The sequence below is a fragment of the Macaca nemestrina genome, chromosome 12 (assembly GCF_043159975.1).
Source record: "Macaca nemestrina isolate mMacNem1 chromosome 12, mMacNem.hap1, whole genome shotgun sequence".
NCBI classification, from domain to species: Eukaryota; Metazoa; Chordata; class Mammalia; order Primates; family Cercopithecidae; genus Macaca; species Macaca nemestrina.
Window position 1 is genome coordinate 9,558,433 of NC_092136.1, and position 24,974 is coordinate 9,583,406.

A 24,974-nucleotide genomic window follows, 5' to 3' on the forward strand; every position below is an offset into this window, starting at 1 on the left:
ATAAATAAATAAATAATTACATGAGAGACCCTTTGTGGGGAAAAACACCCTGTTTGCTACAAACATTCATGGAACACCTCCTCCCTCAACCTGATCCTGCCCCCATCTCAGCGAGGTCTCAGTACAAGAGGAGAGGCAAACCCCTAAACAGGTCTTTTAATGAAATAACGCGTTGGCAAGTGACTTGAGCCTGTAATCCCAACGCTTTGGGAGGCTGAGGCAGGCGGATCGCTTGAGTCCAGGAATTCAAGACCAGCCTGGTCAACATGGTAAAACTCCATCTCTACTAAAAATACAAAAATTAGCTGGGTGTGGTGGCACATGCCTGTAATCCCAGCTATTTGGGAGGCTGAGGCAGGAGACTTGCTTGAACCTGGGAGGCGGATGTTGCAGTGAGCTGAGATCATGCCACTGCACTCTGGCCTGGGTGACAGAGTGAGACTCCATCTCAAAAAACAAAACATTAGCCTGGCCTGGTGGTGTAAGCCTATAGTCTCAGCTACTCGGATGCTGAGGTGGGAGGATCACTTGAACCCACCAGGTTGAAGCTGTGGTGAGCCGCGATTGCACCACTGCACTCCAGCCTAGGGAACAGAGTGAGACCCTGTCTCAAAAAAGAGAAAGAAAGTGTTGTCTAGGCCGGTGTAGTTGCCCATGTCTGTAATCCCAGAACTCTGGGAGGCCAAGATGAGAGGATTGCTTGAGCTCAGGAATTCGAGACCAGCCTGGTCAACATATCAAGAACCCGTGTCTCCAAAAAGTAAAATAAAAAATTAGCTGGGTGTGGTGGCATATGCCTGTAATCCCAGTTACTCAGAAGGCTGAGGCAGGAGCCTAAGAGGTCAAGGCTGCAGTGAGTTATGATTGCACCACTGCACTCCAGCCTGGTGACAGAGAGACACTGATTCAAAAAAAAAAAAAAAAAAAAAAAGTGTTGTCTGAAGCCACTGATATGTCCTACCGTTTGATCTCTCCTCATGGCGCCTGGTCCATCCCAGCTGGACACAGCTGGACAGAAATCAGAAATACCACCAGACAGAGCCAACCCCTCCCCTCCCCAACTTCCTCCAGCCCATCTCAGACCTCTCCTTGCCCTTCACGTTCCAGGTCGGACCTCAGGCCCTGCTCCAACTGAAGCTTAAAACGCTTGTGGTATTGGTACCAGCCCAGCTCCACCTCCACCCCAGGGTTTAACTTGGGAGCCACCTTGTCCTCAGTCCCTCAATTCCCCTTCCTCCTTCCCAAGCCTCAGTGTGTCCATCTGCCAAATGGGCGTGACCATCCCTACCCCACCTTCCTGTCTCCCACGTCAATTCTAATGATACAATCAAAGTAAGACTCAGAAACATTTTTTTTTTGAGGGGGGGGCGATGGGTGCCAAGCGCGGGCAAACCCTAGAGAGAGCGAACTACAATTCCCATCCGGCTCCGGGGCCGCAGGCGTCCCTAGCCCCCTCTCCCTCAGCCAAGGGCAAGGCGGCTGCGGCCCAGGGGGCGAGAGAAGTTGCAGCGCTCCGCGCCTCGTGGGTTAGGGCCCAGCGAGGGCCCAGGTAGGGCTGGGTTTGGGGCCGCGCGGGTACCTGGGAGGTCTTTCCGACTCCGCGGAACCCCAACCGCGCCCCTCGCAGAAGTCAGTTGCTCTCCGCGGCCCGCCCCCGCACTTCCTGGCCGGGAGTTGGGCCAGCCCCGCGCGCCTCCGCTCCTACCTTCACCTCCAGCCGCGGCTCCCATTGGCCGGCGCGCACCTGCCCGTCCGTCTGGGGGCGGGGCGCGGCGCCCAGGTGAGGGCGCGCTGGCGGCGGCGGAGGAAGGTGACAGCGGGGAGGGCGGGAGAGTCGGGGGGAGGACGCGCGGCCAGAGCCTCTGACGGTTGGCGGACGGACGGCCCGACGGGTGGGCATGCGGGCGGCCAGACTCTAGCCGAGGATCAAGGCTCCGGCCGCAGCCATGGAGGCGCGGCTGCGCGCGCTGGAGCGGCTGGCGCCGGGCGAGGCCGGCGGCGGCCCGGGGCTCGACGGCCTTCTAGATCTGCTGCTGGCGCTGCACCACGAGCTCAGCAGCGGCCCCCTACGGCGGGAGCGCAGCGTGGCGCAGTTCCTGAGCTGGGGTGAGTGGCGGGGCGGCACGGAGCGAGGGCGGGCCTGGGGATATCGTGCCGAGACCCCCGCGCCCGCAGACTCTCCCGCAGGAATCCGCACCCCCACGGGCTTCCCTCGCAGACTCCCTGCAGTGGCCCTGACGCTTACCACCGGACCCCCGCGGCCCGCACACTCGCCTGCACACCTCACCCTCACTCCAGTTGTCACACACGCTCCTTCCCTCTCACAGACCCTGACACATGCACGCACACACGAACTTGTGCCCAGGTGTTGACCGCAGACGCATGTACCCAGTACACCGCCTAGAGTCCTGTACAGAATTCCTTGCTCACAGGCCACACCTGACGCAGGACACACACAGACCCTCATGCGTGTCACCCACTGACACACTGGCTGTCTGTTTCTCGTTCCTCTCGGATGCATTGAGACACACAGCTCACGGAGAGACCCAGAGAGCGCTGCAGACCACCCCGACCGCACTGGCACTGCAGAACACACAGATCTGTAGGTATCGCACACTTACAGACCTTCCCCGCAACCAACACACACCCCCCCAGCTCCCTGCGTACAAGACCACTGCAGCGTGGACTCAGGCTGCTGGCCAAGCTCCCTGGGGGCTGTGGCCCCAGGGCCGGGGAGGGGGGCCTGGCTGGAGATGGGTCTGTACCTTTCCTGGTACACTCATCTGAGTCATTGGGAGTGGCTGGCCCGGGGTGACCCTGAACCCACTGTGGGCACTGGCGCCAGCTGGAGGGTTCCCTGGTCACACCCTGCCGGGCCATGGGGAAAAGGCATGGGGCCTGGCCAGGGCGGGGTGAGGCAGGTGTTTGCCCAGTGGGCAACTAGCGTTCCTGGCGCTCCTGAGCTCTGGGCAGGCACAAGGCCTGGGGAAGAGGGGATGCTGCCACCCAGATGTGCCAGGGAGTTGTCCCCTAGCCCCAACCCTTCCATCCAGAGCAAGGCAGTCAGAAGGCCCCTGCCTCTGTGCCTGTCTCCCTGGGATGCCTTCATGCTATGCGTGTCTGCCTGTGTTGTTGTCACCCCCCATGACACCCACACACGTGTGTGTGTTTGCACACACATGTGTGCTCCTCCCTGACTGCCTCCAGCACCTCTGCCTGGGACCCCGGCATGGGGGCCGTCTGTTGACAATCTCCCGAGGTAACTCAAAGGGCCGTGACTCATTCCTCTCCTGCTTGTCTCTACTTGTCCCTGCTCCTGCCCGGAGCCCCCTTGCCCTGTGGGAGGCCAGAGGATTAGGCAGCCTGTCCAGGGGCCTGGATTCTCCTGCCTGTGGGCCTAGGCTTTAGCGCTTGTCTGGCGGGTGGGTCCCTATGGTGCTGGCTTCAACTCCCACAGGGAGGCCCGGGGCTGCTCCTCCCCAGCTCCACACACAGACTTGGGAAAGAGACAATGCATTTCTGTAATGAGGTTTCCACCCCGCCCCCGCTGCGGGCTTCTGCCTGATAAACCTGTGGAGCAGCTCTCTGTCCCACCCACAGACCCGCCCAGCTGGCAGGGAGTTTACCTCCTGGCAGGGGGAAACTGAGGCAGGGCACCAGACCACAGCTGCCCCCCATCCTGACTGATCACTCCTGCCTCCCTATAGACCCAATTCCTTCCCAAAACCTGTGGCTCATCCAGGTCTGGAAAGGGTCTGGGAGTGGCTGGAGTTGCCCCTCCTGGAGGTATCTGGGATGTGAGGAAAGAGGACGTTCTTGACCAGACAAAAGCCTCGTCCAGACAGGGAGGCAGGACTCGGAGTGAGAGAGCCAATCAGGCCTGGAGGCATCCTGAGCACTCACGCCTTCAGGGGCTAGTGCTGGCACCAGGGAACGGCATCTTGGTCCTGTTTGTGAATCTCGTGGGCACCTTGGCAGACTGGCATCCATGCCTCCAGACTGAGGGGCCCCACGTGGGAAGCAAAGAGCCTGTCCTCCCTGCCCTAGGGACTGCAGGCCTCACCCCCAGCCAGGTACCTCTGTGCCTACAGGGTCCCCAGACCCAGGCCCACAGCTTCTGAATGGGAGAGAAGCCTCTCTCAGGATGAGGAATGTCACCCGTCCAGTTTCCCAAGACAGGCCCTGGCCTGAATCTGTGAGGGGGCCAAGAACTGCGAGCTGGGGGTAGGAATGGTGTCCCCATGGTCCCGAGGGTGACCTGGCCAAGCAGAGTCAGACTGCAGACTGGACAGGACTACAAGTCCCATCAGCCCCTGGGATGGAGGCTGCCTAGAGTCTGGGGCCAGGGGTCCAGGGAGGTCCAGGAACCATGCAGTCAGCTGAGCCCGGCCTCTGACCTTCCGCACTTCCTGATCGTTCCTGATCGTGGCCGAAGGAGCACCAGCTCCTGCCAACCTCTTGGCCTGAGGCTGTCCCTGGGGAGGTCATCCCTGCCTGGGCTCACAGGAGTGGCAGCTCCTGGCTTGCCCAAGGTGAGATGGGGAATGGAGCCCTCCCTGCATGCACTCTGAGTCCCGCCCTGTGTCCCCTCAGCCAGCCCCTTCGTATCAAAGGTGAAAGAACTGCGTCTGCAGAGAGATGACTTTGAAATCTTGAAGGTGATCGGCCGAGGAGCCTTTGGGGAGGTGAGCAAAGGGCCCGGGATAGGTGGGGAGGAGGTGTTCACACTGGGCTGGGCTCACCTCGGTCCTGCCTGTGGTCTTAGGTCGCCGTGGTGAGGCAGAGGGACACTGGGCAGATTTTTGCCATGAAAATGCTGCACAAGTGGGAGATGCTGAAGAGGGCTGAGGTCAGTGTGGAGTCTGGGGGGCCCTTGGGCACCCTACAAATGGGTGTGGGGGAGGCGTATGCTGCCAGGGCCTGTGGGGCATGGCGGGGGGTGGGCAAGGCTGCAGACCGGGCAAAGGGTGCTACCCTCAGCAGCCACTGATTTGTTACCTTTCTCACAATAAATCCTTTATTTAATTTTTTAATTTTTTTTTTTTTTTCTTGAGACGGAGTCTTGCTGTATCCACTAGGCTGGAGTGCAGTGGCTCACTGCAACCTTAGCCTCCCAGTTAAAGGAATTCTCCTGCCTCAGCCTCCCGAGTAGCTGGGACTACAGGCATCTGCCACCACACCCGGCTAATTTTTGTGTTTTTAGTAGAGATGAGGTTTTGCTATGTTGGACAGGCTGGTCTCGAACTGCTGACCTCCGGTGATCCTTCTGCCTCGGCCTTCCAAAGTGCTGGGATTACAGGCGTGAACCACCATGCCCAGCCTACAATAAACTCTTTTTTTTAAGACGGAGTCTCACTCTGTCACCCGGGCTGGAATGCAGTGGTGTGATCTCGGCTCACTGCAACCTCCACCTCCTGGGTTCAAGGGATTCTCATGCCTCAGCCTCCCAACTAGCAGGGATTACAGGCGTGTGCCACGACACCCAGCTAAGTTTTTTGTATTTTTAGTAGAGATGGTGTTTCACCATGTTGGCCAGGCTGGTCTCCAACTCTTTTTTTTTTTTTTTTTTGAGACGGAGTCTCGCTCTGTCACCCAGGCTGGAGTGCAGTGGCCGGATCTCAGCTCACTGCAAGCTCCGCCTCCCGGGTTCACGCCATTCTCCTGCCTCAGCCTCCCGAGTAGCTGAGACTACAGGCGCCCGCCACCTCGCCCGGCTAGTTTTTTGTATTTTTTAGTAGAGGCGGGGTTTCACCATGTTAACCAGGATGGTCTCGATCTCCCGACCTCGTGATCCGCCCGTCTCGGCCTCCCAAAGTGCTGGGATTACAGGCTTGAGCCACCGCACCCGGCCTGTCTCCAACTCTTGATCTCAAGTGATCTGCCTGCCTTGACCTCCCAAAGTACTGGGATTACAGGCCTAATAAACCCTTTTGAAAGCAACCAGTCATTCCCATTTTCCATATGGGCATGCTGAGGCCCAGAGCCATAGAGCGTGGGCTTGGGCTCAGTCGCAGCCAGACAGGGGACAGTAGAGCTATGACCTCCATCCAAGCTCCCAGACTCACAGAGTCCTTCATCCCCTGAGCTGGGAAGGGGGGCATCTTGGGTTCTGATCCCACCCCACCCCTTACTTCCCCAAACCTGCTGCAGACAGCATGTTTCCGGGAGGAGCGGGATGTGCTCGTGAAAGGGGACAGCCGTTGGGTGACCACTCTGCACTATGCCTTCCAAGACGAGGAATACCTGGTGAGGATACTTGGCGGGGCTAAAGAGGAGCATCCTAGGGACACAGGAGAGGGCCCTTGGGGCCAGGGGCACTGGGCCCAAAGACCCCTCTTGGGACCAAGAGACTCCCACTTCCCACCATCTCCTGGGCTTGCTGCCTCCTGCCTGAGCCCTGGCTGGGAACTGGCCAGCCCAGAGCTGCTGGGAGATGCAGCCCTGCCTTCCCAGAGCCCTGTGGGACAGCAGTGAAGTGGCCGGGTGCGCCCTTTCCCCAGGTTTGTTTCTTGTCCCCCACCTCCAGTACCTTGTGATGGACTACTATGCCGGTGGGGACCTCCTGACGCTGCTGAGCCGCTTTGAGGACCGTCTCCCGCCTGAGCTGGCCCAGTTCTACCTGGCTGAGATGGTGCTGGCCATCCACTCACTGCACCAGCTGGGTTATATCCACAGGTGAGGCTCCAACGGCACTGCCCTGCCCAACCCCTGCCAGCTGTGCTGGGGAGAGCTGATGTTGGCTGAGCACTCACCACATGCCAGGCGCTTTGCTGGGTGCCTCATCCGTGTGCTTCCTTGGAATCAGAGCCCTCTGTGGCAGGGGCTGCTACTGTCCCCGGCCTACAGTTGAGGGGGTCAGAGCTTAGCACAGGGAAACACCTGTCTCAAGGTGACTCGGCTCGCGGGTGGCCAGGCTGTGGTCTGCACTGGGGAAGTCTGACTCCTGCATCCCCTACAGCACACTCTGCCGCCTCCAAGGGTTGTCCCCACACATCCTTTCTACAATCTAGCCGTCTTCCTCCTTCTGGCCTGTGGGATCATCTACACACACACATGTTGCTTATCACATGAGCACCTACACATAGGAATGTGTGTGAGCTGGTGCTGGCACACACTGTGCATGTGCACCTGGGCATGTACCTAAATGGCCACTTACACGCAGGTCAAGCCCTTCACTCTCCCTGCCTGCCATCCCCCAGGGACGTCAAGCCAGACAATGTCCTGCTGGATGTGAACGGGCACATTCGCCTGGCTGACTTCGGCTCCTGCCTGCGTCTCAACACCAATGGCATGGTAAGGACCCTGCTCTGAAGTGGGGGCAGGGGATACCAGGCAGGCCAAGCTCTCAGGAAAATGGGAGGCCCCAGGCCTAGTGCAGAGGCATCAGGCTCCCCAGGGAAGGTGGGTGAGGCCCAGGCCCCAGGTGGGCAGCAGTTCAGCCTGGCGGAGTAGGGGTGACAGGGCCATCGCGAGGGGCTAGCAGCCCCAGCCCCCCAGCCAAGTCCGAAGCCGTCCTCATGGCTTCACCACCACCACCACCCACAGGTGGATTCATCAGTGGCAGTAGGGACGCCGGACTATATCTCCCCTGAGATCCTGCAGGCCATGGAGGAGGGCAAGGGCCACTATGGCCCACAGTGTGACTGGTGGTCGCTTGGAGTCTGCGCCTATGAACTGCTCTTTGGGGAGACGCCCTTCTATGCTGAGTCCTTGGTGGAAACCTACGGCAAGATCATGAACCACGAGGTCTGGACGCCAGGCTCTGGGCTTCCAGAGGGGGCAGTGGGACCCCCCGAGTCTGTGTGGTTGGAAATACCTGCAGGGGAGGCTGAGTTCCTGGACACTTGACCCAGCCTGCCCCCTCCCTTGACCCACAGGACCACCTGCAGTTCCCCCCAGACATGCCTGACGTGCCAGCCAGCGCCCAAGACCTGATCCGCCAGTTGCTGTGTCGCCAGGAAGAGCGGCTGGGCCGTGGTGGGCTGGACGACTTCCGGAACCATCCTTTCTTCGAAGGCGTGGACTGGGAGCGGCTGGCGAGCAGCATAGCCCCCTATATTCCTGAGCTGCGGGGGCCCATGGACACCTCCAACTTTGACGTGGATGACGACACCCTCAACCATCCAGTGAGTGGCAAAGGCTACTGCAGGAGGGGAGCTGCCCTACCCTCTTGTTGGCTGGGGGAACCCTCCCTCTGAAGTCCCCTGGGGTGGGCTGGGGATGAGGCTTTCAGACACCAGGGCTTATGATTTATGGACTCCCAGACTGACCCATTCCAGCTGCCATCCCCTGGCCCAGCCTTTTCCAGCCAAACTGGGGTGGGGCAGCATCTCCCACAGGATCCCCATGCTCGCCTGCACTGAGGTGGGCCGTGTCAAGGCAAGGCCGTCTGACCACAGGCATCATCCTATTAACTAGAATCCATATAAGGAAGAAAACTCCCAGCAGCTCTTAGGAGACTTACGGGAGCTGGGGGTCTGTTTGGGTTGGGCCGTGTTACCCCATCGAGTTCCCACCTGAGCAGGAGGAGGTTGCACCTGGTCCCGGGGGCTCCTGTGGCCTCGGGCCTCAGGCCTCGGCCTGTGGACTCTGACTCTCCTTCCCTCTCCCTCTGCAGGGGACCCTGCCACCGCCCTCCCACGGGGCCTTCTCCGGCCACCACTTGCCATTTGTGGGCTTCACCTACACCTCGGGCAGGTGAGGCTAGTCCTCACACACCTGGTGGGAGGCTCAGGGTTGCCTGACCTAGCACACTGGGCACGTAGCCCACTGGGGCCCTGGGAAGGAGGGCAGAAGGGCTCCCCAGTGCCTGCACATGGCAGGTGCTCTAGCCCTCATCCTCGGGGTCCTGGTGAGGCCACACGCAGGTCCCGCGGGGCCCCGTGACTGCACATGGCTCTTATGGTGCCTTCCACGAAGGGCGAGGGTGCGCTGCACCTGGAGCCAGAGGTGTAGGGTTCAAAGGCCGCTACTGGTCCTGGGCCTCATTTGTGGCTCTGTAAAATGGGTGGGATGGACCAGGCACGGTGGCTCATGGCTGTAATCCCAGCACTTTGGGAGGCCGAGGCAGGTGGATCACCTGAGGTCAGGAGTTTGAGACCAGACCGGCCAACGTGGTGAAACCCCGTCTCTACTAAAAATACAAAAATTAGCTGGGTGTGGTGGTAGGCACCTGTAATCCCACTTACTTGGGAGGCTGAAGCAGGGAGAATCATTTGAACCCGGGAGGCAGAGGTTGCAGTGAGCTGAGATCGTGCCATTGCACTCCAGCCTGGGTGACAGAGCGACACTGTCTCAAAAAAAAAAAAAAAAAAAGGCCGGGCGCGGTGGCTCACGCCTGTAATCCCAGCACTTTGGGAGGCTGAGGCGGGCGGATCACAAGGTCAGGAGATCGAGACCACGGTGAAACCCCGTCTCTACTAAAAATACAAAAAATTAGCCGGGCGCGGTTGTGGGCGCCTGTAGTCCCAGCTACTCGGGAGGCTGAGGCAGGAGAATGGTGTGAACCCGGGAGGCGGAGCTTGCAGTGAGCCAAGATCGCGCCACTGCACTCCAGCCTGGGCGACAGAGCGAGACTCCGTCTCAAAAAAAAAAAAAAAAAAAAAAAAAAGGGTGGGATGATCTCCACCTACGCCTATTCGAGGGGCTGGCCTGAGACCGCAGTGAGGTCTTGGTGCAGTGTGCTCTGAGGTGGAAGGAAGGAAATGGGTCCGACCCCCACTCCTCGGGGCCAGCCGGGCCACCGTCACCACATCCTGTCCTCGACAGCCCTTGGGAGAGGCCTCGTCACCACCATCTTCCCCTGGGGAAACTGAGGCTAAAATACATTGGGTTCGAAGTGACACAGCTTGTAAGGGCCAGGACAAGGGCTTAAACCTGGGCCTGGGGACTGGGAGCCTGTGCCCTGAAGCCGCTGCCCTGGGCTGCCACCCGTGGAATCAGCCGGGGGTCTCCCAAGGGCAGGGTCTGTTCTGGCTGTTTCACAATGAATGAGTGATTCGATGCAGGAGGATGAAGGAGACTCTGTCGGGTGAGGTTTCTACCAACACGCGTGGCCCCTGTCCCCCCACAGTCACAGTCCTGAGAGCAGCTCTGAGGCCTGGGCTGCCCTGGAGCGGAAGCTCCGGTGTCTGGAGCAGGAGAAGGTGGAGCTGAGCAGGAAGCACCAAGGTACAGGGAGCGGCTGGGCCGGGCCTGGGTGTGCTGGCCCTAGGGGCTGCTGCTGCGAGAGTGGGCTCACCTGTGGGTACCACATCCCCTCCAGAGGCCCTGCATGCCGCCACTGACCATCGGGAGCTGGAGCAGCTACGGAAGGAAGTGCAGACTCTACAGGAGAGGCTGTCAGGTATCCCTTCCACCCATCCCCACCGGGGCTGAGTCCCACCTGGGCTCAGGTCCTGCCCCTGCCCTGGACACGTTGTATGATCCTGGGGGAGCATTTTGCACTCTCTGAGCCTGTGTATGGAAAACAAGCCAAGGAGACTCGCTCCCGGGGTGAGAGGCTGGGGCTGTCAGCACTTGAGGTCTCAGTGACTCTTCCCGGCAGAGCTGCTGAGGGACAAGGCCTCCTTGTCCCAGCTGGATGGGCCCACACCTGGTAGCCCAGGTCAGGACAGTGACCTGCGGCAGGAACTTGACCAGCTTCACCAGGTGAGGGTTGGGTGAGGTGGGTGAGTGGCCCTGGGCTCCGTGGATGGTTCATGCCTGACTTTGGGCCTTGTCCTTCCCTGCTCCCTCCCCTGTCTCCTCAGGAGCTGGCCAAGGGTCGGGCAGGGCTGCAGGCTCAGGAGCAGGAGCTCTGCAAGGCCCAGGGGCAGCAGGACAAGCTGCTTCAGAGGCTGCAGGAGGCCCAGGAGAGAGAGGCGGCCACAGCTATCCAGACCCAGGCCCTGAGCTCCCAGCTGGAGGAAGCCCGGGCTGCCCAGAGGGAGGTGGGTGACCAGGGTGGGAAAGGACAGCATCTGGGCCCTGCCCCCAGTGTGGCTGGAGGGAGCATGGGGAGCTTGGTGGGAGATGCTGCCCCCTAGTTGTAGCTGGCAGAGGCTGGGCCCAGGGGACAGTGGCTGGGATGGGGCAATCTGGGAGTCCATGCCTCCTCACGTCCACTGTGGCTGGCAGAGTCGGGAGTTCGTGGCAAGGTGGGCAGAGGGGCTGCCAAGGGCAGAGTTGGCACTGGCCTGCCTCTGCACCCCTCACAGCTGGAGGCCCAGGTGTCCTCCCTGACCCGGCAGGTGATGCAGCTGCAGGGACAGTGGGAGCAACGCCTTGAGGAGTCTTCCCAGGCCAAGGTAGTCAAGTCCTCCCCCCTTGGCAAGAGGCGCTTCCCCACCAGTCTGACCCCACTCAGAGCCTCAGGGCCAGGCCTGTGTCCCGGGCGGGTGGGCCATGGCATCTTGGGTCTCTGCCCTGACCCCCTCCATGTCCCCAAGACCATCCACACAGCCTCTGAGACCAACGGGATGGGACCCCCTGAGGGTGGGCCTCAGGAGGCCCAACTGAGGAAGGAGGTGGCCGCCCTGCGAGAGCAGCTGGAGCAGGCCCACAGCCACAGGTGAGCCAGGCAGCTGGTGGCAGGGAGGGGCCGGACCCGGCCTGGGCGGGGAGTCATGGCCTTGGCCTTCTCCTCCCCAGGCCGAGTGGTAAGGAGGAGGCTCTGTGCCAGCTGCAGGAGGAAAACCGGAGGCTGAGCCGGGAGCAGGAGCGGGTGAGCAGGGGGACGGACGGAGGGCACGACAGATGGACAAGGCAATGGGGAGTCAGTGAGCAGGGTGGACATGGATGGGCCTTGGGGTGCTGCGGTACCTATAGGGAGACAGCAGTCCCAGGACTGCTGGGGCCTGGGGCTGACCTTTCCTCTGGCCGGCCCCAGCTGGAAGCAGAGCTGGCCCAGGAGCAGGAGAGCAAGCAGCGGCTGGAGGGTGAGCGACGGGAGACAGAGAGCAACTGGGAGGCCCAGCTCGCCGACATCCTCAGCTGGTGGGTACCGGGGGTGGGTCGGGGTGGGGAATGCATTAGGCGAGACTGAGGGCCCAGCCCATGACCCTGAGCCCCTTCCCAATCAGGGTGAACGATGAGAAGGTCTCAAGAGGCTACCTGCAGGCCCTGGCCACCAAGATGGCAGAGGAGCTGGAGTCGTTGAGGAACGTGGGCACCCAGACGCTCCCTGCCCAGCCACTGGTGAGCCCCAGAGATGCCCTTGGGGGCTGGCTTAGGCAAGTCACTGACCTTCCGTGAGCCTCAGGATCCCTGCTACTGAGGGTCACTACTGGAGGTGGGGACACTGAGCTCACGAGAAATAGTGGCTTCCCCTGAGCTCAGCGTGGGTCAGTGGCCGAGCTGGAGCTTTGAGCCTGGCCGGGTGGCATGGGTAGCAGGATGCTCTGGTAGGAGGGGATCCTTGAGGCAGCCAGGCCTAGAACCCATCTTAGACGGGTGCTCCATGGCCACCAGGACCACCAGTGGAAGGCGCGGCGCCTGCAGAAAATGGAGGCCTCGGCTAGGCTGGAGCTGCAGTCGGCGCTGGAGGCTGAGATCCGTGCCAAGCAGGGCCTGCAGGAGCGGCTGACGCAGGTGCAGGAGGCCCAGCTGCAGGCTGAGCGGTGAGGCTAGGGGCAGGCGCTGGGAGCCAGGGCCCGCACAGAGGCTGGTGGTGAGCCCTTGCTGTTCTCCCCAGCCGTCTGCAGGAGGCCGAGAAGCAGAGCCAGTCCCTGCAGCAGGAGCTCACCATGTTGCGGGAGGAGCTGCGGGCCCGAGGGCCGGGGGGTGAGTGGCTGCCGACTGCTTGCCCCGGATCCAGGCTCCCCCATGGCCTCCCGCTTGCCAAGGGGTCTCCATGATGGCCTGGCAGGGTGGTGGAGACGGGAGTCTGTTCCTGGACTCTGCTACTTACTCCATCATCTGTGACCAGCACTTCTTGAGTGCCTGCTCTGCCTAGCCCTGCCCCATGCCTGTGGTCATTTCCCATTTTACTGAGGTGGGAACTGAGGCCCCTCCTGGCCCCTAGTTCCTAGGCCAGGGACCCCAGGCCGGTGACCTACCCTCTCTTTGCAGACACCAAGCCCTCAAACTCCTTGATTCCCTTCCTGTCCTTCTGGAGCTCAGAGGTAAGGACCAGGCTGAGGGGCTTGTTGGGGAGGAGTCCTGGGAGAGGCACAGGGACCTTGACTTTGCTCCTCTCTCTCCCATCCGCAGAAGGATTCTGCCAAGGACCCTGGCATCTCAGGAGAGGCCACAAGGCATGGAGGGGAGCCAGAGCTGAGGCCAGAGGGCCGACGCAGCTTGCGCATGGGGGTGAGGACAGGCGGGTCCATAGTAGGGGGGCTGGGCGCCGCCCCTGCCCATCTCACTTGCTCCCCCGCCCTCCTTCAGGCTGTGTTCCCCAGAGCGCCCACTGCCAACACAGCCTCTACAGAAGCTCTTCCTGCTAAGGTCAGTGCCCAGAGGGAAGCGGGGTGGGGGCACCAAGCAGTTCTGCTAGGCTGAATGGGCCCTGAGGGGACACTCCATGTGCATTGTAGCCAGCAGGCACAATTGGGGTGGAGGTGGTAGCAATGAGCTTGCCTGCTGCTATAGAATGGCTGGGACTCGCCGGGCGCGGTGGCTCAAGCCTGTAATCCTAGCACTTTGGGAGGCCGAGACGGGCGGATCACGAGGTCAGGAGATCGAGACCATCCTGGCTAACACGGTGAAACCCCGTCTCTACTAAAAATACAAGAAAATTAGCCGGGCGAGGTGGCAGGCGCCTGTAGTCCCAGCTACTCGGGAGGCTGAGGCAGGAGAATGGCGTGAACCCGGGGGGGCGGAGCTTGCAGTGAGCCGAGATCGCGCCACTGCACTCCAGCCTGGGGCACAGAGCAAGACTCCGTCTCAAAACAAAACAAAACAAAAAAAAAAAAAAAAAGAATGGCTGGGACTCAGAGGTCACTGCCGCCTGGCTCAGCCCTTTGTCTCGCCTGACCCCTCAGGGATGGGGCATGGGGTCTTGGAAGGCCTTGGGTAATGGCTGTCCCCCTCCCCAGCCCGGCTCACACACCCTGCGCCCCCGGAGCTTCCCATCCCCGACCAAGTGTCTCCGCTGTACCTCGCTGATGCTGGGCCTGGGCCGCCAGGGCCTGGGTTGTGATGGTGAGAGTCCCCACCCCACCGCACACCCACCCACTATGCTCCAGCCACGGTCCCAGGTGTGTGGCCCTGGCACACCCAGGCTGTTTCTCCTATCCCAGGGTCACTGGCACCTGCTGGTCAAATTTCCTCCTGCTTAGCTCTGTTCCTTTTCTCACTTGATGAGGAATTGGGGACAGTTCAGGTGCCACTGTGGCTTCAGGGAAGCTGGCTCTGGACATGCCCCAGTCCTGGTTTGGGGCTGTCCCCTCCCAGCCTCACCTCATCCACCTTCTCCACTTTCCCCACAGCCTGCGGCTACTTTTGTCACACAACCTGTGCCCCACAGGCCCCACCCTGCCCCGTGCCCCCTGACCTCCTCCGCACAGCCCTGGGAGTACACCCTGAAACGGGCACAGGCACTGCCTATGAGGGCTTCCTGTCGGTGAGTGGGGGCCGAGGGAGGGGAAGACGGGCATGGGGGGCTGAGGGCCCCTGCAGTCCTCCTATGCTTGCCTTTCCGCCAGGTGCCGCGGCCCTCAGGTGTCCGGCGGGGCTGGCAGCGGGTGTTTGCTGCCCTGAGTGACTCACGCCTGCTGCTGTTTGACGCCCCTGACCCGAGGCTCAGCCCGCCCAGCGGGGCCCTCCTGCAGGTCCTGGATCTGAGGTGGGTGCTGGGCAGTGGCAGGGGGTAAGGGACTAGTGGTGAGGGGGGGCAGTCAGGAACAGGGAGACCTCTGACCTGTTCTGTGAACCTCCCAGGGACCCCCAGTTCTCGGCTACTCCCGTTCTGGCCTCTGATGTCATCCATGCTCAATCCAGGGACTTGCCACGCATCTTTAGGGTGAGTGCCTGGGATGAGATGGAGCAGCCGCCATCCACCTCCCCATGCTGTTCCCACTCTGGCCACTGTCCGCCCACTCCATACTGCCCTCTTGGGCCAGCCCACAACCACAACATGCTTTCCACGCAAGCATCTGGCCGGGTCTTACCTCATTTCGGATCCACTGTGGCTTCCCGTTGTCTGCGGGGTGCTCCTGACCTAGCCCTTGAGGCCCCAAGGATCTGGCCCTGCAGGCCTCCCCAGCCCTCTCCCTGGCACCTCTCTGCTCTGGCCACACCTTGTTCTCTCCAGTTCTGAGGGTGCCCCGTGCCTGTGTGCACCACATTCTCGGTCCTTCACCTGTGTCTTTGCACAGAATTGCCGGCCCTGCACTGGCGCCCAACTCCTAAACTTGACTACTCCTGGTTAGTTAGTCGTCCCTCAGGCTCCAGCAGAAATGTCTGGTCCCCTGGGAAGTCATCCTTCACCTCCTGGCCCGAGTTTGGGGCCCTCTGTGTTCCCACTAGGCCTGTCCTTGCCCCATTATGGCGCTGGTCGCAGGGCTCTGGAGTTGTCTGTATGCCTGTCCGGCCTACTCCCTGCTGCTGATAGTGCACGCTAGGCCCCCGGGGCACAGCGGCTGCTGGAGGCAGGAAGGGAGGGAGGACAGATGGCTCTGGCCCACAGCCCTTCAGCTTGGGTCCTTGCCCACAGGTGACGACCTCCCAGCTGGCAGTGCCGCCCACTACGTGTACTGTGCTGCTGCTGGCGGAGAGCGAGGGGGAGCGGGAGCGCTGGCTGCAGGTGCTGGGTGAGCTGCAGCGGCTGCTGCTGGACGCACGGCCAAGACCCCGGCCCGTGTACACACTCAAGGAGGCCTACGACAATGGGCTGCCGCTGCTGCCCCACACGCTCTGTGCTGCCATCCTCGGTGAGCTGGTGGAGGGGACTGGAGGAAGCAGTCCAGGCCTGCAGGAGTGCTGGTGTCTAGGAACAGTCCCAAGGGCCACCGCCACTACCCATTCCCTGCAGCCACGAGACACAGACTGCCTTGCACTACATATGTGCTCCAGCCCCCTGTGTGCATGGCTGGGCCCCCAGGTAGGGGGCCTGGCTTATCCCCACTCCATTTCACTGTGCCTCAGTTTCTGCTTTTTCCAAAAGAATCTCAAGCGAGTGGAAGGAACAAAAGCTTTTTTTTTTTTCTTTTTTTTTTTTTGAGACAGTCTCGCTCTGTTGCCCAGGCTGGAGTGCAGCAGTACAATCTCAGCTCACTGCAACCTCCGCCTCCCGGATGCAAGCGATTCTCCTGTCTCAGCCTCCTCAGTAGCTGGGATTACAGGCATGTGCCACCTTGCCTGGCTACTTTTTGTATTTTTAGTAGAGACGGGGTTTCACAATGTTGGCCAGGCTGGTCTCGAACTCCTGACCTCAGGTGATCCACCCGCCTTGGCCTCCCAAGGTGTTGGGATTACAGGCATGGGCCACCATGCCCAGCTGGAACAAAGGCTTTAAAAAGAGAGAAATGAGGGTTCAGTCCTGGCTGTCTCACTACAAGCTAGGGGACTGGGGGACTGCTGTAGAACACCCAGAGCCTCATAACATCTCCTGGGTGGAGCTGCCAAGAGCTTCACTTGTGCTCAGCCTTGAACCTGGGGCTCAGCAGGGCTCTTCTGTAACTGAGGCTGGGAAAGAGGCATGAAACAAAGTTCCTTGGCGTCCCCCGGCAGCCGAGGCCCTGAGCCAGCACCCGCTCTCAGGGCGGGAGCCACAGGAGAGGTTGTGTGGGTCCCTGGAGCAGTCAGGAACCAGAGGGGAGGGGGTTTTTTGAGCAAGGGGCTCTGCTGAACCCTCCCTGCTTCCTCGCTTCCCCAGAGCCACTCTGAGAAAGTACCATCGTTGTCCCCAGTTTACATAAGGCGAAACCAAGGCTCTGAGAGGTGACCTGACTTACCTGAAATCCCACAGCTCAAGGTGATGGGCCTCACCCCAACCCCTCTGAAAGAGCCTGTCCAGACTGGGAGAGAAGGGTCAGTGAGGCAGGGACAGCGGGATTATCGCCACCCCCATTTCCTCAAGAGAAACAGGCACAGCAAGGCAGGTGGACTGCACACTCTCCGTGTCATTGAGTAGGCTGCTGACCTCTGACCCTCTCCCTCCCTCTACCAGACCAGGATCGACTTGCGCTTGGCACCGAGGAGGGGCTCTTTGTCATCCATCTGCACAGCAACGGTACCCATCAAGGCTGGGCTAGGGTGGGCGTGGGCAGGGGCAGCCCCAGCAGGCCGAGGAGGATGGGGACGGGTCACTCTTCAACCACCTGCCAGTGACCCTCTCCCCTCGCCAACCCTGCAGACATCTTCCAGGTGGGGGAGTGCCGGCGCGTGCAGCAGCTGGCCTTGAGCCCCAGCGCAGGCCTGCTGGTTGTGCTGTGTGGCCGCGGCCCCAGTGTGCGTCTCTTTGCCCTGGCGGAGCTGGAGAACATAGAGGTAGCAGGTGCCAAGATCCCCGAGTCTCGAGGCTGCCAGGCACTGGCAGCTGGAAGCATCCTGCAGGCCCGCACCCCAGTGCTCTGTGTAGCCGTCAAGCGCCAGGTGCTCTGCTACCAGCTGGGCCCGGGCCCTGGGCCCTGGCAGCGCCGTATCCGTGAGCTGCAGGCACCCGCCACTGTGCAGAGCCTGGAGCTGCTGGGCGACCGGCTATGTGTGGGCGCTGCCGGTGGCTTTGCGCTCTACCCGCTGCTCAATGAGGCTGCGCCATTGGCGTTGGGGGCCGGTTTGGTGCCTGAGGAGCTGCCACCATCCCGCGGGGGCCTGGGTGAGGCACTGGGTGCCGTGGAGCTTAGTCTCAGCGAGTTCCTGCTACTCTTCACCACTGCTGGCATCTACGTGGATGGCGCAGGCCGCAAGTCTCGTGGCCATGAGCTGTTGTGGCCAGCAGCGCCCATGGGCTGGGGTAAGGCACCTTCAGTGTATGGGTGAAGACAAGGTCGCGCCTCAACTCATGAGCCTGGCATTGGAGGCCTTTGGTGCCAGTTTGCATCCTCCAGCCCAACACCACCCTGTCCTGGCCTCCGTGGCTTGCAGGGGACCTTCCTTTTCCATGCTGAGCTCATGCCCCTCTCCTGCCTGGGCTGCTCTCCTTTCGTTTGTATCCAGCAAACTTTTTTTTTTTTTTTCTTTTGAGACAGGGTCTCCCTCTGTCACCAGGCTGGAGTACGGTGGCACAATCTCGACTCACTGCCACCTCCGCCTCCTGGGGTCAAGTGATCCTCCCACCTCAACCTCCCAAGTAACTGGGGGCACAGGTGTGTGCCACCACGTCTGGCTAATTTTTGTTTTGTTTGAGACAGAGGAGTCTTACTCTGTCACCAGGCTGGAGTGCAGTGGTGTGATCTTGGCTCACTGCAGTCTCCACCTCCCAGGTTCAGGCAGTTCTCCTGCCTCAGCCTCCCTAGTAGCTGAGACTACAGGCACCCGCCACCATACCCAGCTAATTTTTGTATTTTTAGTGGAGACAGGGTCTCACCATGTTGGCCAGGCTGGTCTCGAACTCCTGACCTCGTGATCTGCCTGCCTTAGCCTCCCAAAGTGCTGGGATTACAGGCGTGAGCCACTGCGCCCGGCCTAATTTTTGTATTTTTTCGTAGAGGCAGGGTTTTGCCATATTGCCCAGGCTGGGAGTCTCAAACTCCTGGACTCAAGCAATCCCCCTGCCCGGCCTCCCAAAGTGCTGGGATTACAGGTGTGAGCCACCAACCCTGGCCTGTACCTGGCAAACTCTTAACTAGGTCCAGCCCCAGTGTCAGCTCAGGGCCTGGAGCTGGTAGGCGCTCCAAAGATGGCCGCTGCAATTGCTGTGGTCACCATTGCCTTCATGCTCCCCGCCCTGCCTCCCCATCATTGGTCCTTTCCTTCTCTTTGCCCCACTACCTCTCCATCTAGACCTTCGTCATGGCTCTCGTCACCTCCACTTCATGACTGGCTTGGTGCACTGGGGTCCCACAGAATGGGCCGGGGCTGGTTTCCTCATCCACATCAAGCACCCAGCCCAGGCTGGCACACTCCAGGGGCGACGGGTTGGGAGGAATGGGTGGAATAGTGAATGAATGAATGAATGAGGCGGTGGGGCAGTCTGGTGCATGCACAAGTAACTAGCATGATGGGTAAGGGCTGGAAGAGAGGGGCAGAGTGTCCTTGGTGAGCAATGGCTGTCTGGGGTGGGGCCTGCGGGTTGGGTGCTGCATACCACCCAAGCTGCCCAGGGCCAAATCGCAGCTCTCAGGACCAGCTGGGTGACCTGACCTTGACCACATGGCTCCAGGGGTTCCATTCCCTCCTCTGGAAATTAGGGGTTATAACAATAGTACCTGCTCGGAGTTGTTAAAAAATTAAGGGAGGAAAAGCACGTCGTGTTTAGAACTGAGCCAGGCATGTGGTGAGTGGTCCAGGGTTGTCTCTGATTTGATGTGGAGGCTGGGCGGGGCGACAGGGAGTCTTCAGAGGATGGACCTTAGCGTGGGGTGTGGTAGTTACTGTGCTGCGGCAGGGGACAGGGTGTACCCTGTGAAACAGAGGGGGAAACAGCTCAGAGGTGCGTGGCGTGCCCGCAGGGTACGCGGCCCCCTACCTGACAGTGTTCAGCGAGAACTCCATCGATGTGTTTGACGTGAGGAGGGCAGAATGGGTGCAGACCGTGCCGCTCAAGAAGGTGAGGGTCCGCCAGAGCCCTGGGGCAGCACCGGGGTGGGGGCGTGGCCTGACCTCTGTGCCTGCTGCCTCAGGTGCGGCCCCTCAATCCAGAGGGCTCCCTGTTCCTCTACGGCACCGAGAAGGTCCGCCTGACCTACCTCAGGAACCAGCTGGCAGGTGAGGGAGTTCGTGTGTACGGGTGTGTGCGTTCACCAGTGCGCACGTGTGGCTGTGTGGCCGTGAACGCCAGCTGACTGGGCCCCAGGAACGTGTGAGCACAGCCCAGCTCTCCGCTTCTCCCACAGAGAAGGACGAGTTCGACATCCCGGACCTCACCGACAACAGCCGGCGCCAGCTGTTCCGCACCAAGAGCAAGCGCCGCTTCTTTTTCCGCGTGTCGGAGGAGCAGCAGAAGCAGCAGCGCAGGTGCGCGTGCACGACGCGGGGGTTGAGGCTGGGCGGGGTGAAGGGAGGGTGGAGCTTGGCCACCAACTCCCTACGCCTTCTCCTCCCGCAGGGAGATGCTAAAGGACCCCTTTGTGCGCTCCAAGCTCATCTCACCGCCTACCAACTTCAACCACCTGGTACACGTGGGCCCTGCCAACGGGCGGCCCGGCGCCAGGGACACGTCCCGGGTTAGTCCTCTGGAGCCAATCACAAGCTACTCTGGTGAGGCTGAGCCAATCACCGGCCTCTGGTGAGCTCTAGCCAATCACAGGCCTCTGTAATTACCTGGGCCCCTGAGGCCTGGGACTTACCCTTCTGCTACCTGGGACTTAAGTACATCCAGGCTGGGGGCCCAGTGGCATTCATTTGTCCTGGTCTGTTGTGCCTTGGGCCTCTTGGCCTCCGTGTGCCTCCTGGTCCCAGCCCCTCCGCACTGTCAACCAACAGGCTCTGGAAGAGAAGGGCCGAGTTTCTCGCGGCTCCTCTGGCCCACAGCGGCCCCACAGCTTCTCCGAGGCGTTGCGGCGCCCAGCCTCCATGGGCAGCGAAGGCCTCGGTGGAGACGCAGACCCCAGTAAGGACAGTCCCTCAGCCTCCAGTGTGCTACCTCCCACCCCAAGTTTACACCCTCTTTGGATCCCTCAAATCTGATCTTGGTATTTTTGTCTCCTCATCTGCTGCTGGAGCAGTGAAGAGGAAACCTTGGACATCCCTGTCCAGCGAGTCTGTGTCCTGCCCCCAGGGATCGCTGAGCCCTGCAACCTCCCCAATGCAGGTGAGCGGGTCCGGGAGGCTTGTCCGTCCCCTATTCAAACGTCAGGCATTTCTCTTTTGTGCTAGGCCTTGCTCAGGGACCTAGGCTAGGGAACAAGCTGAGCCCATCCCTGTCCTTGATTTTCTTACCTGTCTCACCCCACCAGTGGGCACCAGCAGGATCCTGGAGGCAGGCCAGCTTAGGTGGGAATCTTGGCTTTGACTTTTCCAGCTGTGTGGCTCTGGGCAAAGTGCCCAACCTCCCTAATCTTGTCTCACCTGTAAAATGATGTGGTTCCTGGGAGGCCTGGATGAGCTGATAATACCTGCGAAGGGCTCAGCATAGCACCTGGCATGGGGAAGGTGCCACAGAAGGGGAGCTCTTGGGATTCTTTTTTTTTTTTTTTTTTTTTTTTCCAGACGGAGTCTCACTCTTTTCACCCAGGCTGGAGTGCAGTGGCACAATCTTGGTCACTGCAACCCCCACCTCCCAGGTTCGAGCGATTCTCCTACCTCAGCCTCCCAAGTAGCTGGTATTACAAGCATGCATCACCATGTCGAGCTAATTTTTGTATTTTAAGTGGAGATGGAGTTTCACCATGTTGGCCAGGCTGGTCTCGGACTCCTGACCTCAAGTGATCCACCTGCCTTGGCCTCCCAAAGTGTTGGGATTACTGGCATGAGCCACTGCGCCCGGCCACTCTTAGGATTCTTAACAGAGGCTCAGTCCACAGCAGGGAGTTGGGGGGATCAGAGGAGGGAGCAATCCATTCTGAATGAGGACAGGGGTAAACCTAAGAGAAGCTGGGGAGGTTCCCGTTCCCCCTGCAGCCACGCATCCAGCATACACATTTACCCACTGTCTCCAGCACACACATGCACCCACTCCTGTCACACCAGGCCGCTCGGAGCCCTGGGGCTCACCATGCTCTTCCATGCCTGCAGGCTCTCGCCCCTGCAGTCCCCTCTGTTTTGAATGCCTTGTCCCTATCTTCACCTTCACCAACACCAGACTGCCCTCCAGGTGACCCACCAGTACCATCTTCAAAGGAGCCTTCCTGGCCGCTTGGTCAGGTAGTCATTGCCTCCCTGGGGCTGGTGCCACCTTTGCCACCCTGCTCCCTCCACACCATCCTTGCAGCTCCTGCTGTGCCATGGGTTTCTTCTGGTGCCTGTTCTCCTCCCTTGACTGTGGGCTCCTTGGTGGTGGGGGTCAGGCTTCATTCTTCTGCCCAGAGTGAAGCATGTGTATCGACTAAAGGAAGAATGGAGTGAATGAACATTCACTGGGCACGGTGGCTCACCCCTGTAATCGCAACACTTTGGAAGGCCAAGGCGGGCGGATCACTTGAGGTCAAGAGTTCGAGACCAGCATGGCCAACGTGGTGAAACCGTGTCTCTACTAAAAATGCAGAAATTAGCTGGGCCTGGTGGCGCATGCCTGTAATCCCAGCTACTTGGGGGGCCGAGGCAGGAGAATTGCTTGAACCTGGGAGGCGGAGGTTGCAGTGAGCCGAGATCATGCCACTGCACTCCAGCCCGGGTGACAGAGCGAGACTCCGTCTCAAACAAAAAACAAACAAAAGAAAAATTAGCCAGGCATGGTGATGCATGCCTGTCATCCCAGCTACTTGGGAGGCAGAGGCAGGAGAATCACTTGAACCTGGGAGGGAGAGGTTGCAGTGAGCCAAGATCATGCCACTACTGCACTCCAGCCTAGGCGACAGAGCACAACTCTGTCTCAGAAAAGAAAAAAAAAAAGGACTTTGAATCCATTCAAGGTTAAGCAGGAGTTCTCCAGGTTCTTCCAGTGACCTTTTTACCACCTCCACTGCCCACCTCACATCTGGTTTCCTCCAGGGGCCCTGATACAGTGGGTGATGATACTAAGGGGGCCTCCAGGAGCCACTGGCCCTGTGAGGAAAGAGTCCTCCCTGAGCCTACCCCCCGACTTCCTTTTCTTTCTCTGGCAGGTCTCAGAGCGGCCCCGAAGCCTCCCCCTATCCCCTGAATTGGAGAGCTCTCCTTGATGCCCTCTGTTAGGGCCCACCCCAATCCCAGGGCAGAAAGACATGAGGGAGCGAAGAACTTGAGGAATGCCATACTCCGGCTGGTCCGGGACATGGAAATTTGGACTCAGGGAGGGCCCGGGCTGGGCAATGACTGGAAGGCTTCCCTGGTTTCCCAGGACTTGGGGGTCCTGACTCCCAGTCCTGATTCCCTGCCTTACCTCTCTGTTCCCAGCCCCAGCCTTTCTAAGCCATTGGGAATAGAATGGATCCTTTTGTCCTGGTGTCCAGGGGTGATTGTGCCAAAGCTCTTGTGTCCAGTGCCAAGCCCCCAGAGGCTTGTAAGAGTTGGGATGAGGGATGGAGAGGGACTGGGTCTCTGGGAACAGGTTGGGGGTCTTATCTGTGGACTGTCTGACTCCCAGCTGAGGCCAAGATGGGGCATGTCCCGGTCTCTGCTCAGCATCTGGGTGAGAAAAACAGACTGTGATCCAGAGGAAGGGAAGATAGAGAAGGAGAGAAAGGATGTAGGCAAAGGAGGTGAGAGACAGGATAGGAGGAAGGAAGTGGAGGAGGAGGTGATAGGAATTGGAAGGAGGCAGAAGCCGTGTAGAGGAAGAGGGGAGAGGGACGGAGGAGAAGCGATGAAGAGGAGGAAGACAAAAAGAGGTGGAAGAGAGAGGGAGTCTGGAGAACAAAGGGTCCTTTCTCTGGGGAGGGGTGCGGTGGGTGGGGCTGACGCTGTCAGCCAATCCTCCCATTGGGGAAGAGAATCCTGGACAGGGATGGGATGGGGAGGGTATTTATAAGGGCTTTTTGGTGGGAGATGGGTACCCAGTGGGGGCCACTGGAGGGTCTCCCGGCACACTCTGGCCCTTCCCAGAAATGGGGGCCCTTTTTCTCGAAGCTTCAACCAGTTGTGTGTTAGGGGAACCTAGGGGGCATTTTACTATTGATCACAGTCATTATATTGTTATTATATTACTATTTTTATTAAACCTCCCCCGACTGAAGTGTGGGGGGCAATATAAGTATTTATCTCCTCAAATGCCACATTCCCAGGAGGGACAGACCCTGATGCTCTGTGAGGCAGCAAGAAACCAATAAAGACAGCTTTGTAAGCTGCTGGCCTCCTTGCCTGGATCTGTCATCTTGGGGTTCAGAAGGTGGGGGATTAGGAATGGAGGGAACAGTGAAGGCGTCACAGACAGTTACAGACCAGATTGTCTTCCCTGCATTTTCACAAATCAATTCAAATGGGGTAGATGAAGCGACTTTACTAATGAAGGGACAGTTGACAGAAGCGTGCACAGTGCTAAGGGAACACACCAATGAATGGCAGTGCCCCAGGACCTGGACAGCAGAGAGGAGCTGTTAGGAACCCCAGACCACCCAGGCAGGAAGAGGCAGTGGCGCTACTCGACAGGAGCTCTGGCTTTTGGTAGAACTTGACCATGGCTGAGCTGAAAGGCAGCCTAGGAAATAAATTCCTCCACTTCACTCCCTCCCGTCTCCTGCCTCCCTTTGTCCAAATTCAACCAGCAGCCAGAGACCCCAAGAATTTAGTGAACTGGCTGGGCACAGTGGCTCAAGCCTGTAATCCCAGCACTTTGGGAGGCCAAAGTGGGTGGACTGCGCCATCACACTCCACCCTGAGCAACAGAGCAAGACCCAGTCTCAAAAAAAGAAGAAAAAAAAAAATCCTGGCTCGGTGGCTCACACCTGTAATCTCAGCACTTTGGGAGGCCGAGGCAGGCGGATCACCTGAGGTCGGGAGTTTGAGACTAGCCTGGCCAAGATGGTGAAACCCCATCTCTACTAAAAATACAAAAATTAGCCGGGCATCATGGCGGGCACCTGTAATCCCAGCTACTTGGAAGGCTGAGGCAGGAGAATCACTTGAACCTGGGAGGCGGAGGTTGCGGTGAGCCAAGATCGCGCCATTGCACTCCAGCCTGGGCAACAAGAGTGAAACGCCATCTCAAAAAAAAAGAGAACTCAGTAACTGTAGGTTGTAGTGGCCAGTCTTGGCACAGAGCAGAGTGGAGAAGAGGGAAGTGGATCCGAAGGGCACACCATGGGTATCCAGTGCCCTGCTGCCCACCCAGGTGAGGCTGATGAAAAGGGAGCAGGGGAAGGTCTGAGAGGGGT

General features: G+C 59.8%; 1 protein-coding gene across 8 annotated transcripts; it reads left to right on the forward strand.

The window, feature by feature from the left end:
- Positions 1-1,835: 1,835 nt before the first annotated feature.
- LOC105469536 (CDC42 binding protein kinase gamma) lies at positions 1,836-24,328 on the forward strand. 8 transcript variants are annotated; one of them, XM_011720707.3, is made up of 37 exons: positions 1,836-2,106; positions 4,594-4,685; positions 4,766-4,849; positions 6,151-6,246; positions 6,527-6,675; positions 7,200-7,293; positions 7,546-7,746; positions 7,878-8,126; positions 8,618-8,697; positions 10,073-10,170; positions 10,265-10,345; positions 10,547-10,650; positions 10,752-10,931; positions 11,199-11,288; positions 11,430-11,551; positions 11,632-11,704; positions 11,870-11,976; positions 12,063-12,177; positions 12,451-12,599; positions 12,674-12,762; positions 13,051-13,103; positions 13,192-13,290; positions 13,369-13,428; positions 14,019-14,124; positions 14,412-14,545; positions 14,628-14,767; positions 14,863-14,944; positions 15,638-15,854; positions 17,093-17,155; positions 17,279-17,878; positions 19,536-19,633; positions 19,707-19,791; positions 19,920-20,040; positions 20,132-20,249; positions 20,509-20,635; positions 20,751-20,836; positions 22,788-24,328. In XM_011720707.3, the coding sequence occupies exons 1-37, from the start codon at positions 1,947-1,949 to the stop codon at positions 22,842-22,844; spliced, it is 4,659 nt and encodes a 1,552-aa protein (XP_011719009.2). In that variant the 5' UTR covers positions 1,836-1,946; the 3' UTR covers positions 22,845-24,328. The 8 variants fall into 8 exon arrangements, with proteins under 8 accessions (XP_011719009.2, XP_011719005.2, XP_070930441.1 ...); XM_071074342.1 differs by lacking the exon at positions 1,836-2,106 and adding an exon at positions 2,232-2,602 and having other exon boundaries at positions 11,232-11,288; XM_071074341.1 differs by lacking the exon at positions 1,836-2,106 and adding an exon at positions 2,233-2,602.
- Positions 24,329-24,974: the final 646 nt, after the last annotated feature.